The 17,260-nt window shown below is 32.4% G+C and overlaps 1 protein-coding gene and 1 long non-coding RNA gene across 2 annotated transcripts; one reads left to right on the top strand and one right to left on the bottom strand.

Annotated features, from left to right (window-relative positions):
* Positions 1–2,000: 2,000 nt before the first annotated feature.
* Positions 2,001–5,760, bottom strand: LOC148208768 (uncharacterized). The gene is made up of 2 exons (XR_015788402.1): positions 5,325–5,760; positions 2,001–2,333 (listed from the first exon to the last, which is right to left on the bottom strand). It is a non-coding gene; the product is annotated as an uncharacterized LOC148208768 (long non-coding RNA).
* Positions 5,761–9,534: 3,774 nt separating this feature from the next.
* LOC111022645 (GTP-binding protein YPTM2) lies at positions 9,535–14,113 on the top strand. The gene is made up of 8 exons (XM_022299828.2): positions 9,535–9,745; positions 10,657–10,729; positions 11,522–11,569; positions 11,662–11,709; positions 12,826–12,897; positions 13,008–13,163; positions 13,248–13,351; positions 13,741–14,113. Exons 1-8 carry the CDS (start codon positions 9,732–9,734, stop codon positions 13,832–13,834), a joined length of 609 nt encoding a protein of 202 aa, XP_022155520.1. The 5' UTR covers positions 9,535–9,731; the 3' UTR covers positions 13,835–14,113.
* Positions 14,114–17,260: the final 3,147 nt, after the last annotated feature.

Here is a 17,260-nt window from a genome sequence, read left to right as displayed (position 1 = left end):
GTATATGTGTATGTAAAAGGGGAGGAGAGGAAGATGGGAGTTTTTACTTTTTACTTAGTGATTTTCTCTTTCTATATCAAAAAGGAAAAACGTTAATCTTTTCCTAATTCAAGAAAGATTATTGATTTTTCTAATGATATTTGGTAGTAGTTAAAGCTCCATTAAGATGTTTAGTAATAATTTCTTTATTCCGTTTTGTCCTTTTCTAGAGGACCTTTTGCAATACAAGTCAAATTTCACAAATAATATTTTCTTCTCTCTTTTTTGCAAGTTAACAGACAGGTTTTCTTTTTAAAAAAATAGCTACAAATTAAAACTATTTCTAAAGAGAAATAAAATACAAAACAAAGAAATTGTTGGTAAAATAACCTATATTTAAAAACAGAAATGTAAAAGAAATGGAAACTAGTTTCTTTTTAGTTTTTAAAAATTGGCTAGATTTCATAAAACATCTCTAAGGTATTGAATATGAAACAAAGAAAGTGTAGGTAAAGAAGCTTATTTTAAAAAATAATCCTAACAAAAAGTAAAAATAATTAACAAATAAATTTTAAAAATTGAGCCAACCTAAGCAAAATTAAATTGGTTTAAGACATATATCTTCCAACAGAAGGTTCGAATTCTCATCTCGTGTGAGAATGAACTCGGAAAAAAAAGAACATATATATAATATACGTGTGTGGCTCTAACAGCATTCAATATTGAAGGATTTTTCTTTTAAATTGGCAAACTAGATGACGCTGGTATCAGTGATTACAAAAAGAAAGAGACCAAACCTAACATTCAGTGAAAAATGTTCCACAATCCCAAGAATTCTTATCCTGAAAAGGCTGGCAGAAAAATTGCAGCATGAGCAGTAGAATCCAGAAATTGCACATAATGCATACAAATAAGATGAATACACCTCCACAAAATTCTACCAATATAATTAACAAAATATTAAAAAACACAAAATTTATCTTATCTATTAGCCTAAATTTGTAGATCTAATGATGAATTATTGTTATATTAGAATAAAAAACTTCGAATTCAAATTCTTACTGCTCTATTTCCATCCTATTTAATATAGTAATCTATTTGTTAACCAATATTATTATACAAATCCAGATGCATTTTTTTAGTTCTACCGTCCAAGGCAATATGAGCCTAGCTCAACTGACAAGGCATGTATGTCTGATCAAAAAATCATGTGTTCAAACCTCTATCCTCATCTATTGTTTATTGGGAAAAAAAGTTCTACAAGCCCAGACAATAGTCAATGCAATATCACATACTATTATATTTCTAAGGGAGAAATAAGCAAGTGAGGGGTAAAAGTGGATAAAACTTGGTTGGGTAAGTAACTAGCATTAAGATATTGACAATTATTTATTATGTTTTATCACTCGTCATTTATACATTCATCTTTCTTAATTGTCAATTTTTTAATGGTAGCCTACTGATAAACACGGTAAAAATTCAATGATAATTCTGAATATTAGCAATAAAACACTCATTATGATACCTTTCTGTAAAGCACCAGCCCATGATGAAAGAGGATTAGATACTGAGAACCAGAGACCAAAGTGTCCAACTTAATATTTTTAAAAGATGGACGGAAAAAGGCATTGGATTCCATTCTTAAAAGAGCTCTAACAAATTAAGAATATCACCTCATCTTTTATCTACACCTTCCGCCTACCTTTAGAATGGCATATTGTAATGGAATTGTTAAATCCTTTTGCATCCCCTTCACCACTAAACAATCATTGAAACCTTTCTGTCACAACAGCCTAAAGAATGACCATCAGCTTCAAACTACAAATTCCAAATTTTACAAGCAAGTTTCTTACTTGGTACAATGCAATGTTACATCATGACCAAATTGGAAGATAATAGTGTGTTTGGTATAATTTTTTGATATCTTTATGTGTTTATTAAACACTTCTAAAATTTTATTTTGATATTTGGCTACATGTCAAAAAGGGCTTTTTCCATAATTCAAAAACAAAAAAGAGCACTTAACAAATTTTATTATTTTATTTTATTTTCTCTCAGAAAGTGCTTATTGCACATGGCTAACCTGTTTTCAAATCTAGTCAGACAATTCCATGTCAAACTAGCAATAGAGCAAGCTATATATCATTAATTGAGTCATAGTGAAGATGGGGAAAAAACAGTAAAGAGAACAGAAATCCCTTATCTACAACTGCTGCACGACAACCTTCCTGTGAATGCCATTATGTGGGGGCAATTTTTCCAGCCGTCTTCGTTGGATTCTTCCAGTACTCAAATGCCGAAGACTTGAAAGGTCCATCAAAGAAAAGTTCTTCATCCTCCGCTGAACTGTGAACCTGCCAACAGCACCAAAACTAGAATTCATAATTACTTCATTGTAACAGTATTGGATTTCTTTGAGGTAAAAGAAATAATGATAAATGAAGGGAGGAATTTAACTTTTCCTTTCTTCTATAGATCGTAAATATTCTAGTAAAACTATCATTTTCAAATTCAAAGCCACAACAATATTGATGGAACGATCCAAATGCGATGGATGGGCCTTCCCAACGTATTATGGCCTACCCATCAGATACAAAATTAAACCATTGCAGATTTCAGACAGCACAACAAAAAGAAGTGACATCGGGCCATCATAAAAATAACCAAGGCCACTAGTTCACGGGCTCTGGAGCTAACCTGCGCAAGTCATATCATATGATGGGACAAATAAACGGTCGACATAAAAATTATTATATGAAATGAATAAATGAAGATGAACAAACTGAAAACCTTGTTTTCTTATTTATGTTTGATACTTTTTGGCTTTGCCCTTCCAAACGAGAAGGGCACTTTCTATAGAATCAAATGGTAAAATACAAATTGTTAAGAACTCGATTGAGAAACAGGAAGTCGAAAAGTTTTGTTTATTGATCTGGGGAAGTCAGATCAGAGACCTCCTTAGTTTAATATGATTTAGTTGGTCGGCAATCTGTGTAATTCTAATCAGAGAACATAACTTCAGCATTGTCTGTGAATCATAAAACCATAGAAGACCTCTGACTGATTATTAAAAGAAGGTAAAAGTCCAATACTTCACTGAGCATCATAATTACTGGGTAGTGGGTACAAAGCAAAAAATTGGAAAAGTTTTCAGAAGATCAAATTTAATACCTAGGTTTGCCTGGGGCTGCAAGGTGTCGAGTTTTAAGAACAACATGAACTAGTCCAGTAAAAGAAAGATCGAGGATAGGGAAGAAGACATAAGAGTTTAAGTGATTCAACTTTTGTTGAACCACGTCCCACTGTGCAACCAGAACCAATTTCCTTCATCAAGGAATAGAAGTCAAGAATACAAGTTCTCAAACAGTCCTTTGTCCTCTCTCTCACTCATCAGAGATATACTTACATCAGTTTTCTAGCCACATACATAACCATACATACCATAAAAGTATCAAGTAAACAACATGATCGAATCTGAACAACTTGAAATATAAGAGAAATAGAAACTACAATAACTGCCAAGTAATTCGAAGTACTTGGACCTCCTCTTCGAGTATTTTTACTCAAGCCTAAATCATACTCACTAATTTCCTATCTTCATCTCTTCCCCTCACTCTATTTATAACCAAACTCCTAACCCGATTACTAATATATCATTAACATCCTAATAACTAATAGTATTCTTATTGCAACGCTTAAGAGTAAGTCATATGGGGATAACAAACTGATACAATGGGATGGTCAATTCTATTGCTCCCTAGTTCAGCATACCATCCAACAAGATGAAGATCACATACTTAAATTTGAGTAACTGACAATTCAAGTAAGTTTCTCAGAAGAAACAACTTTATCTATATTTGTTATCCTTTATAGAAGTCAGATTCATAGACCATAACCAATCCAGCAAGTAACAAACTCTGTTAATGAATATGAAACTTCATATTGAATATCCAAATTCAAGGTTTCTAAACTGTTTATGAACCTACACATGTAAATTTGTACTGTCACGCCTGCCTATTTACCATATTAATAATAGAACCACCAATCAAGATAGAGAATAAAATGAGTGCACTCTTCAAGTACCTTCTGGGAAACAAATAACGTCACTAACACATAGCATAAGACTTGTTTCAACACTAAAACATCTACTAAGTATTTTTTTTATAAGAAATCACTCTTTCATTGAAAACGTCTACTAAGTATATTCCGTAAGTTTCCTTGTCAACCTAATATAATAGAATCAAGTTGTGGTCCGATGAGATAGGCGAGGTGCACGAGCTGGCCTCGATTCTCATGGATATCCAAAAAGAGAAAAAAAAAATCATAAGAACATCTCATAAAAGGGGTGACTTGACTTGCTAGCATGCTAGATAGGGAGGAAAACAATTTTAAAACAAAGTCATCCTGTCTAAGGTAGTGCGACTTAATCTCTTAGACCTTTAAAGCATGTTAAGTTACTAATTATTGTACTGCAGTTCCTGGACGAATAATGAAGGTTCCGATTCGTAAGTTCACCAAAGAGTCAGTACTGCACAAAGCAAGCTCAGAAACTCGCACATATAGATGGCAGAAATCATACGGTCTACAGTCCCAGTAATCACATTACCGTCACCATTTAGCATTAAAAATGAATTTCCGCTAGAACAACAGAAGATAAGGCAACCGAAGACCAAGGGGTGCTTGTATGTATCTTTCTTTTGTATCATCTAATGTTCGAAAATTTAAGTTCAAAAGATATCAAGTTTGAAGCCCTAAATTACACGATATGGAGAGCAAAATATCAAACTGGTACTTAGTCAAATAACATGGAGAGCAACACATTCACAATAAAGCTTCCTAATCCGATGCGCATACACTGTCATCTGAAAATTTCTTTCGACCATAGCTACATAGCGACAACATATTCAATTAATTCCCAATTCCAAAATTCATAAGTACTATGATACGACCGTGACTAATCTTTAATTTATAACTGGTAAACCCCTATTCCAACGTTCTCTATCTAATTTCAAGTCCATCAGCACTACTACTTCAGCGATTATCTATAAGCCACCATGAAAACTTCCCATCAATCCTCGTTTCTTCAATACAACAACTAACCACTTCCAATATCAAAACAACAAGCGCATATAATACGAGGACGACAAGGTCCATTAGACCAGATTCCAATTGATTTCAAGCACCGTGCTCGGCTCGCGTAATCGGTAATCCATTGCTATCCATAAGGAAAATTTACCACAGCAATAACTTCTCTGTAATATTCTGTTTCTTAACCATGTATCGTCTTTGATATCAAATGGTTGATGTCGATCTATGCGCATCTTTCACTCGAGTTATTTCAGTACCTGGATCGGAGAAGAGCCACAGAACGACAGCGCAGAAGACGACGACGACGGGGATGAAATGGATGTAGGCCTTCGCTAGCTTAAAGCGGCGGCGTTCTTTCTTGGCCGCGTGAGAGAACGGATTGTTCATCGGCAGGTAGAGCTCTGAGTCCAAGGCGGAACTCACGCTCGAAGATCTGAAGATTGCGGATTGCGACGACGACGACGATGACGAACTTGGTAACATCTTGTCGGAGACTCTGGAAGCGCTCAACGCTCTCTTCATCTTCTTCGTTTTTCGGTCGCCGGAGAAATTAAAGCGCGAGGGATGGCTCAAACCTCGTGGCGTACAACGAACCGATGAGCGATGGATTTTAGAAAATTTGACCAACGCCTCAAAATAATTTTTTTCCAATTTCGGCTTATGTTATTTATCTGTAATTTTAAAATTTTGTCATTGTTCATTAAATACAAAATTAACTCCCATGCAAAACATTTTTGTTGATGCTTTCCCAACGTGGACTCAGCTGATCTCATCGGTAATTAGTATAGTTTTATTAAAAAGTTGTGAGTTCGAATCTTCTACCACCAATTTGCTTCGCATCAAACAACTGGTATTATGCTTTCAGATTTCAGGAAAGCACCCGCGTGAACGGTGATGGACGAAGCGGAAACGAAAATGTCAACTTGAATAGCGTAAACATTGGTGAGATTATCTAGTCATACTTCATAATTGGAAAAACGAGCATCCTAGTTTCAGTTGTAGAATCTCGTACAAGTTATGTTGCGGTTGTATTAGCTATGTCGATCAAATTCGTTAAAGTTCAAGCAAACAAGAATATCAAATTTAATTACTTGAATGTATCGACATAATAATTTTTTTTATGTAAATATGTTTTATTAAATTGTAGAAATGATAATAATTTTCTAAAATAATATAAAAATTAACATAAGGTGTTAACAAAAATTTTGGATAATGTGATTTGAATTTTAGAAAGTTTTGTCTTCAAATGGGATATTTTTTTTCCTTCAAGTGTTAGGTATATTGCAATGATAAAAAACAATGCATTTCACGACTTGAAATCAAGGGACAAAGGGATCAAACAGAGTTGACTATGGAATGCAAAGAAGAAAGACAATAATGAAATAAAACATGAACATAAGAATCAAAACTATAAAAGAAAATCAACTTAGTTATGAAAATAACTTCCAATCATACTCCATTCAAGTTCAACATCTAAAATGAACACTATTTCACAAAGTGATAGCACGAGTATAAACATCACTCACGTGTTTACTTTAAAAAAAAAAAAATCAATCTAACAAATCTTGACTGAGATGGTATAAAATCGGGTCAAGATTCATGCAATATTGAAATTACATAATCCTCAGTGAAATTCATGCAATCTCACCTGAAAATGCATGAATCCCGAGCTAGTTTCATGTAATATCCGTGCAATTTCAATCGACCTTATTTTTTTTAGTATAACATGCAATTTCAACATACCTTGTTTTTTTAGTATAACATGTCAAACATATGTGTCTTGACCCATTGAGTTATGTTTAGATTGGCAACTGAAATTACTAGTTCTCGAGATTCATTTAATTTCAACAAACTCTCGATTGAAGTTCGTTGAAATTGCACGAATACCAATGTTCATTCAAGATTCATGCAATTTAAACTAATATTGTATTTATAGTTGAAATTGCACGCCTTAGCACTTAAAAGGTAGGTGTTATACTTGTTCCCATAAGTTAATTATCATTTATCCATATATAACATGTTTTGAGTTCAAAAGTTGAAAGGGGAAAAATTAAATCATCAATTATGAGATGATGCATATTCACTTATTTAATTGGTTCATTTTATGCTAGCTTTAACTCATTGTGTCTCTAAAAAAAAGGAAGAAAAAGAAACGGTAGATGTTTGCAATGATATATTTTTACCTACGACCTAAACATAACTCAAGGTTAAGACACTATAACTCTTACTAAAATTTCAATCATGTATGGTTGAACTAAAAAAAAAAGAACATCACACAAGTAAAGTGTGCACATGGCATTCCATACCCGTTTGACTCTCCTTTTTATAAGTTAGGCTAAAACTATATAAAAAAATATCATTGAATTCTGCCAGTTGTTTAAAAAATGCACCTAGCATCTAAAAATTTTAAATATCATCATTGACCCCTTCACAAAATGTTTCAAAAATATATCAATTAACGTCGCAGAATTTGAAACGACGTGATAGTTAATAGAAGTTAGGAGACAGGAACAATTAATTGAAATTTACAAATAAAAAAAAATGATCTCAATGACGGTAAAAATATTCATGCTTAAAAATAATAATGGATTCATAGTTGACCTCCTTAAAGGTTAAAATTTAATTTGTTGTAGTTTATTTGTTCCAAATAAATCTTTATTAATTAACACATCGTTCATACTCTGGCGTATCAATTTTTTGTTTAGTATATTAGTGGATATTTGTTCATAAAGTATTTTTGAAACAAATAATATTGAAACTTTTAAAAAATAGAAATATTTTCTAAACAAATAGCCAAATTTAAAGGTGCTTTTTATAATTTAACCGGTAAAATTATTATTAAGCCGACGTGTCAACGAAGTGACGAGGAAACACTCCGTAGCGCGTCTGCAACAATATTATTACGAAACGACCCTTCTACTTCTATGAATGGCGGCCATGGCCAACTCTATTTATTTGACTATTTTACCCCTATATATTTTTTAATCCTATTGTTTTTCTCCATATATTAAATTCAAAGTTAATTTTAACTTTTAAATTTAAAATTTATTGAATTAAATATTAAAAACTAAATTAAAAATTTACTAGGATGGTCGTGGCCTTTATCTCCAAATGTTTGTCTATAAATACAAACATTGCGTTGTTTGTATTTATTGTTTTTCATTTTTAATCTACATTTTTACAAATTTTGAAAATAATAAAAGCTTCTTCTTGTTCTTAGAAAATTTTGAAAGGCAAACCATACGAATTATTGAAAGAAATTGGGTGACGATATAAAGTTGTTTTCTCGATGACAAGACATAATATGTTTGAAGATAATACAAATCTATCTTTATTTGCTATTGTAAAGTTATTTGTTTGTAATTATGAGAATTTACTTTTCCACCTTTATTTTGAATGCATTGGTTATGATAAGATTCGTTAGAGAAAAGAGATCCTATTTTGTCGGCCACATCTTATCTTTACTTTTAAAAAAAAGTAGATTCCAAAGACATAAGAATCAGACATAAATCATGTTCTGTCAGCCTCAATCTTATCCCTTTACGCTCTCATGTATTTAATTTTTGTCTTCGCTATATATCAAATTTAACCTTTAACGTTTAAATTTAAAACTTATTAAATTAAATATTTAAAAACTAAATTAAAAATTTACTAGTCAAGAGGGGATGGGTCATCATCTTTATTTCCAAATTTTTGTCTATACATACAAGCATTTGGCGCTGTTTATAGTTATTATTTTTCATTTTTAATAAATGTGCATACAATTTTTTAAAATAATAAAGGCTTGTTTTTTTTTTATTCTTTCTGTTTATGATTTAATGTTTTCAAAATTTCAAACATATTAATAAAAACATTATGCTGTCATTTTTAGTTATAAAATGTATAATATATATCGAAAATTTAAATATAACATACAAGGATTTTTAATGTTTTACATAAGAAACAATAAATTCCATATAAAATTTTGTTTTTAATTTAATATTTGATACAAAATGATGATCAGATATATATTTATTTTTTTAGAATAAAATAATAGACAACCACAAATACATAAAAACTAGCCGTAAAATAAAATAAATAAATAATCGAACTGAAACAATTAAATTTATAAATCGAACTAAAAAACCAATATTTGAAAGTGGAAAAAGAAATATAACATTTAAAAATTTAGAGGAAAAAATGAGACATTAATTTTTTTTCTTTAACATGGAGTCGATATTGAACCTTCTAATCCACTAAATTATTTTCAAATCATCAATTTAATTGTTAGTTTGAGTATAGTCAAAATATGAATAGTTTTTCTTATAGGTCGTTGGATATCTATTTATTTATTTGAATACTCTAAAAAATAAGTTAATTAATATTTTGAAATGTCTAATATCGTAAATTAACAAACAACACGTGGCAACATTCAAAAGGCAGTGCTACGTCATTACGGAACCTCCATTTTTCAAATTTATTGCTCAGCAAAATTTGTAGGTTCTTCAGAATCGCGAATACAAATCATTCTTTGCCTTGTTTTCCTTCTAATTCTATTCAATTCAAATCCGTTCTTCTCCGGCCAAATTCTTCGCATTCCGATCGAAACTCGCCGGGAAATTTTACGTCTCTCCAGTACCGTGTGGAATTCTTCGTGATTCCATCGATCTCGACCGCTCGAAGCCATGACGCCTGAATAGTAAGCTCGAATTCGTTTCCTCTGATCAAATTGCTCGTTTGGAATTCTTAGATTTCAATTTTGTTTTTCGAAACTTGCGCGTTTCTGTATGGAAGTATCTTAGATCTGGTAGGTGGTGTAGAGAAGGTTGTGAGTTTTCTGTCTTTTTAATTTCACCTTCTTCTTAATTTAATTGTTCACAGTCCAGTAAGCCTGAGTATCGATGATCCGTGGGGCTCTTGGTTGATTTTTCGGTTTGGATCTGTAATCAGATCCACGCGATTCGATCAATTTCGGTCATGGGTGCATGATAGCGTCTGTTATTGTTTAACAGCGTTTGGTGATAATCAACGAGTTATCGATCCTTATGTTCAAGCAATTCTCATCGTTGAAAAATTTTTCATTAAAAAAAAAGCTTAGACTTCTTTCGAGTTTCGAGTGAGATTCCATAGATTTTGGAATTGTTAGGTTAGGTGTATTGTTTTGTAGATTTTGCTGAAAACGATACAAGTCAACGTTTCGTTATGTTGTATATCTCTTTTACATTCTATAACTAGTGACCACTTTATTTAGTTGGTACGGAATGAAGTCTTGCAGTTTACTCTCTTTGGCATCATTAGGTCCTTGACGATGGGAAAGTAGCGCATAATTCATTTGAACGTGGAAGATATTGTAACATATTGATCTGCTTGGCTGAGTTTCCAAAAGACAGTAATAGATTATCGAGGATGATTGCTTGCAGTGTTCACGTAGTGTTTCATGTTCAATTTGATGAAGAAATGGTGTATTTAAATATCTAATGGGCATTACTATCGTCCTTCTTGTTTCAAATTTTCAATCTATATAGTCGCTTATGATATATCCAACTATCCCTAATTATCTATCATTGCACTTCATATTTATCTCTAAACAATAATTTTACTTCTGTGCAGTGATTATTTGTTTAAGCTCTTGCTTATCGGAGATTCTGGTGTTGGCAAATCATGTCTCCTTTTGAGGTTTGCAGTAAGTGCTCAGCGATATTACTACTGTTTTGTTTATAATTCACAAATTTTTTGGTTCTGAGTTATGCTTTCAATTCACAACTAATATGTTAGGATCCTAAATACACAAGATAACTATATTGTAATATCAAATGACGTTACAATATCAAGAGCCTTTCGATAGAGCTATCTCTCTCCCAAAGAACCATGCTAAGTTCTTCGCCCTAAACTATTTCCCGAAAGATGCCTTCCCTCTCTCCCTACTACTTCAATTTATAATAAACTTACCCCTAACTAATTACCTCTAACTACAATATTAATACTATTCCCATACTATCTTTATTTTGACTCTCACATAATAACCCCATATTGATTCAGTTTTCCAACTTCTATCACATGTCGTGTGGTTTTGGTGTGAGATATATTGTTGCAGACTTGTAGTTGACTAAGAATAACCATCTTGTGTGCGTTGTAGTGTTCTGTATGCAGTTTTACTTCAGGAGTGGTGGCTAGTTTAGATGGTCGTGGTATCAGACTTGTTTAATAGTGAACTTAGGATTTTTTTGGATCAATTTTGTTCGCAGTCTTGATTCTACCAATTTGGTCAGTTGGATTGTTGGAGTCATACATTGTGTTTCTTTTTTCTTTGGACTCTGTTACGAAAAGGCACTTGTATGTTACCCTTAGTAGTTGTTCTTTAGGCACTGATATTTTTTGTATCTCAAGTGCTGTATTTGGACTAATGGAGTGGAGTTATTGCAGTGTTTATGTTTAATTTTAACTATTTTTTTGTTTCTATTTTCTTGCTGACCAGGACGATTCATATTTGGATAGCTACATTAGCACCATTGGGGTTGACTTTGTAAGTTTTGATTTTATTCTCTTCTGATATTGTTATTGATTGCTTTGAAGAAATTAATTGTTCTAATATATGTTGTGTTTCCATTCTTTTAGAAAATCCGCACAGTGGAACTCGATGGGAAGACTATTAAGCTCCAAATAGTAAGTTTAATATCTCATAGTTTTCTTCTTATGTACATATCATTTTTGTCCAAATTCTGGCGTTGACTATACAAAATAAACATTTGAGTGTAGAATAGAATAAGAGGTCTTAATCACATGCCTTCCAATAAAGGTGGCTGATGTGCAGCGTTGACTTGACGTCTAACGAAATAAAATTCCTTTCTAAGTTATTCTGGAGGTCGCGTGGGTTGTTTTCTTTTATTTTCATGGCTTCGAATGTGCTTTTAGTTGACATTACGTTAATGCACTTAAAATATTTTATAAATTTGTATGGAAGTAACTAACTGCCTTTGAGATACGGTGGTCCGGACTTGGAGTGCCCATGTGACCACCGTTGGTTCCAGTCAAGATTTTAAATGTTGATAATGATGGAAATGTTGAGGTCTCAATTTCATGGAAATGTCGATGTCAATAGATATTTCTTTAAAAGTTAGAGAAACTGAAAAATTGTAAAAAATATTTAATTGAACAAATAAACATTTTTCTATTTCTAAATAAGTTAAAAATGATTAATATTAATATTATGTATGTATTAGTGATATTTTGTTGATATTTTCATATTTTGTCGATTTTTGTTGTACTTTGATGAAAATGTCGATTTACCCTTCATATTGATGTTGAACCCATTACATGGACATGTCGATGAGAATGGTCGATGAGAATGTCGAAGTATCGACGGATATTTAATACCATGGTTCCAGTTTATAAATTAAGTTAACTAATTTGAACGGTATGGTCGAGACCATTATTTTTAGAACGGAACTAGTCACTGGCTACAGGTTTCTTTCCTACCGGACCGGAGGCAGCCGAGAATGTTATGTCAAAAGGACGTCTCTTTTTACCATCTATACATGCAGAGAGCAGACATAACACTGAAGCAGGATACTCACGATCAAATCCACACAAAATATTGTTGTCACAATTAGAGACACGACCGCAAACCTTCACTTGTTTTTGGTCATAAGAAAAGTCTCTTCTGTTTTGTTTTTTTTTTTTTTTTTTGCTCTCAAATGCATTTTACCCTCCAAATTATACATAACTGCTATTATATTGTTGTAAATAGGAGTTAAACAAACTTTTTCTTACAATGTGCAGTGGGATACTGCTGGTCAAGAACGTTTTAGAACAATAACCAGCAGCTACTACCGTGGTGCTCATGGCATTATTGTAAGAGTCACATAGTCCCTAAAACTCTCTCTCTCACTCTCTATATATATATGTTTATCGGGTTTAGTCGTGCGTGGTAAGTTACTCTGAATCTTGTAAACTCTTGGCAGGTTGTTTATGATGTTACAGATCAAGACAGTTTCAATAATGTTAAGCAATGGTTAAATGAAATTGATCGTTACGCAAGTGAAAACGTGAATAAGCTTCTTGTGGGTAATAAGTCCGACCTGACAGCAAACAAAGTCGTCTCCCACGAGACAGCAAAGGTATTATATTTCATTAGATTCATTCTTTACTTTTTGGCCCTGAAAAAGCTTAGAGAAGTGAGACTTTTATGTTCTCTTTTTTAGGCATTTGCGGATGAAATTGGAATCCCCTTTATGGAAACAAGTGCTAAAAGTGCCACGAACGTTGAACAGGCTTTCATGGCCATGGCTGCTGAAATCAAGAATAGGTGAGTTCACTTTTGACCTTATCAGGGAGGGCTTAAACCATCTAGGAGTAAGAAATACTTCGGGCGTTGGGTTCGATAGGTTTATGAGGGCATCTATGTTTAGGATGTGGATTTGTTCATCCCGAGCCATGAGTTTTCTAAATCCATGGATTACACACACTAAGGTGTATGGATTTCGCATACTTTCTCAAATCATAAGCTACAAAATCAAACACAAAGTACACAAACTTAACATTTTCGATCCTAAACTTATCCATATCGTGATTGTGAGTCTATCTGAAGCCATTTGTACTACTAGTTTAGGAAGCTTTTCCGTGTGTATGAATTGGCATGAACACCTCACTTTCGAAGCTGGTATGATCTGATTTGTAAAACACGATTATTTTCAGGATGGCGACTCAACCAATGAACAATGCGCGGCCGCCAACCGTGAAAATTCGAGGACAGCCAGTGAACCAAAAGTCTGGTTGCTGCTCGTCGTGAAGGAAAGGAAAAGTGTTTTGATTAGCAACACTGTACCTGTGTGTGGTCCATGGTTGGTCCTCCTTTGACATGTAAAACTCTTTGGATTAGCTTCTGTTCTAAAGCTTTCTTTTGTTTTCTTCATCTTCTCTTCTCTCCATTTACTTTACTTTGTTGGTCAGCACTTCGTTTACAAAATTCCCATTCTTTTCAATGTACTTGATTCTCATAAACAAAATTATCTGTACAAATTAGAAAAATATTATTGGTGAATAATAGCATTATTTGCCCTTTTTTTTTTCTAACCTTCTCACATTCCTTCATGCCTCTTGAATCTTGATGAAATTCATCCATATCTGAATAGTACCCCATTCGAAATTATTAATTTGAACTAGGACTATTCAGGTAAATACACAACCTTATATGAAAATATATCGTCTCAATAAAAAACTATTTGAATACTGAAAAAATCATCTCTATCTCGTTTTTATGATTGCTTAGCTGTTAGAGAATATACGTTTCTTAATTATCTCTTATTTTGCTCTAACAAATGCAATATTGCCTATAAGAATTTGAAATTCTGAAGGCATATTTAGCTTTTGTAGTATTACGTTAATTATTTTTTTACTATTTAATTAGATAACTAACTTTTAGAAACTAATTTGATGTATTGATTTATTTAAACTAAAAATAAGAGTCAAGTAGTCACGAGAATATGTTAAATACAAAAAATACCGTCAAAATGTCTTTCTTGTTAAAATACTAATTTGATGTATTGATTTATTTAAACTAAAAATAAGAGTCAAGTAGTCACGAGAATATGTTAAATACAAAAAATACCGTCAAAATGTCTTTCTTGTCAAAATACAAGAGTCAAATGATAGGGACTTAACAACTCACAACTTTAACTAATTAAGATATATTATCGAGTAAGAGATAATCACTATTAACTAAAATTAATTAACTGCTATTTTTTCAAATAAAAAAAATCAAGTAAGTATTTGGGAATTAAATATCATATGCATAATGTATTTGTTGGACTGGGCCTACCTCCTATTGGATAGGGATTGGAGAGGCGGAGGCTCCTGTCTATTTTTAAGTTCTGAAATTAAGATCGATAAAAGAGATAAATATAATATCATATCATATACACATTTCATTTTTGTTAAAATTTAAAATACGTAAAATATAATATATTATATAATTCTCCAAAATTTATTATATATATTAATATTTGTTTTTAAAAAAATTAATTAATATTATTTCAGATTTAACTAAATATTTAGTTGGTAAGTACTCGTTTACAGATATACTACAAGCACTTTGAACATATTTTTTTAATTGAGATTCAATTTCAAAATTCATTACCGAACACATATTTAAAAATACTGAATACAATTTTGTTTGATTGAATCCATCATTTTTTATTATTAGATCACCGATCAGTGTACACGGTTATTTTTTTATTTTAAAATTGTGTTGGGACGACTTATAAAAATAGTAGTATTATGCGCAACATTGAAAATATTATTCATGAATGACGTTATTTATTTTGGAAATCAATAATTAATGAAAAATACTCTAAAAGTTTTTTAAATTTATTTATCCATACATATTTTAACAAAAAATTTGAAATCAGTTAAAAAATGAGCCCTTGATTGATCCAAGCGATTGACCACTGACAAACCACCAGCCAAGAAAAATATCAAATTACAAAATTCACTCCAAACTTTAAATTTTTTAATTTTGTGCCTAATAAAATATTTTCCAATATTTGGTCTAAAATTCAATCAGATATCTAATAAGTAGAGATGACAAAAAAACCCGCGAGACTCGATCTCTGTAGATATTTTATCCGATCGAGTCGGGGAATCCCAGATTTGACCGAAGACGGGGCCAAACCGAGGATCCTAATCGGGATCCTTGACCTCGCCCCATTTAATATTTTTATATATATTAAATTAATATATATCAATTTTAATTAATATTTTTAAATTTGTTTAAAGTCCAAACCCAAGGGTCATTTAACCATTTTTTTTCTTTTACTTTTAACACCCATAAAAATAAAAAAAATGAAAAAAAATTATCGGAACCCGTCCCTTAGGAATCTCAACCCTGTCCCCGCCCCCAAAATTTCGGGAATGGGAGTGGAGATGGGAGAAAATTCCCCAACGAGGTGGGAATAGGGATGACTCCTCGATCCTACCTCGTCCCGTTGCCATCCCTAGACACAATTGAGGGATACTGTGCAAATCTTCGAGGACGGAAAGGAGAAATGACATAGAAGGCACGAGGGCAATCGAGATTTCAGTGGTATTATGTTTTAGCTTGAAAGTTTATTTGTTTGGGGTATAATTTTTTCATTTGTTAAAAATTGAAGATTTAAATTTTATAATTGAAACTATAAGAGTGTAATTACCATGACACCCCTGCTTCAACGTGGTTTTTACAATTTATAAAAAAAAACAATTTAAAATGGAATAATTGATTGTAATAAATAATTGATAAGGGCTCGTGTGTAGACGTGGAGCGAGAGGAAGACATTTTCGATTTGTGATCCCTAGTTTTTATCCGACATGAATTCCGATATGGGCTACGATCGTCCGTAAAACATGGTGTGTTGTCGGATTTAGAGACATTCCCTTGAATGCACTCCCAGATCGACTCAGACTATTTTAACAGGCTAATGGTAGAGAATGAGCAACTTGATTCGTGCCTTGATTTTCGACCCGAAAAGATTTGAACGAATTGTTATAATCTAAACGGATTTTAATCCAAATACCTTTTTACCATATTGATAGGTAAAAATCTACCCCAACAAGTGTGATGTTTCTAATAGGAGAGGGAGGCGTTTGTAATATAATGGAAGAATTCAAATAAAAATATTGACATGGAAACATAAAAGGGAAAAAAAAGTACCGTTGGTTTAAACACAGTAATGATTAGTGTGTGATATATAGGGGACAACATCTGGAAAGTGGAACAAACAATAAATAAGGAGATTTTTAAATAAAAATGTAATTATTTAATGTAATGGAAGAATTTATAATGGCGCGTGTGAGTGGACGTGGAGGGACGGGAGGAAGAGATTTTCCGTAATTTTTTTTTTAAAATTTTGAAAAGTACCGTTGTGAACTGTGATCTCTCTTTCTATTTATTCTTCTTCTTGGCCAACACTCCAATTACTTCCTTCCGAAGCCATTTCTGATCAAAGCTTCAAATTGGAGAGTTTTTTTTTCAGTTTCCGATCCACCACCACCAGGTACGTAGAGCTTCTTGTAATGGCAATTGCAGCATCTTCTGTTCTGTTCTTCAACGTCGCATGCACTGCGAAAATACACAATATCCCCTCTTCTGTTGCGTGCTTGTTTGCTTTCACTTCCATTCATTCTATTGCTCTATTATTGTAATGTAATGCTGTGGCTCAACGATTAATCTATCGAGATT

The sequence above is a fragment of the Momordica charantia genome, assembly GCF_013281855.1.
Source record: "Momordica charantia cultivar OHB3-1 chromosome 10 unlocalized genomic scaffold, Mcharantia_2.0 BLBB01000010.1, whole genome shotgun sequence".
NCBI lineage: Eukaryota > Viridiplantae > Streptophyta > Magnoliopsida > Cucurbitales > Cucurbitaceae > Momordica > Momordica charantia.
The sequence above is the reverse complement of the archived record's forward strand: the minus strand, read 5'-3'. Positions and strand labels throughout refer to the sequence as shown.

Bases quoted from the DNA above. Each gene is read 5' to 3' on its own strand.
- LOC111022645 (XM_022299828.2), top strand. The intron at 12,898-13,007 runs GTAAGAGTCACA...AACTCTTGGCAG, and splicing joins GTGGTGCTCATGGCATTATT to GTTGTTTATGATGTTACAGA. The intron at 13,352-13,740 runs GTGAGTTCACTT...GATTATTTTCAG, and splicing joins GCTGCTGAAATCAAGAATAG to GATGGCGACTCAACCAATGA.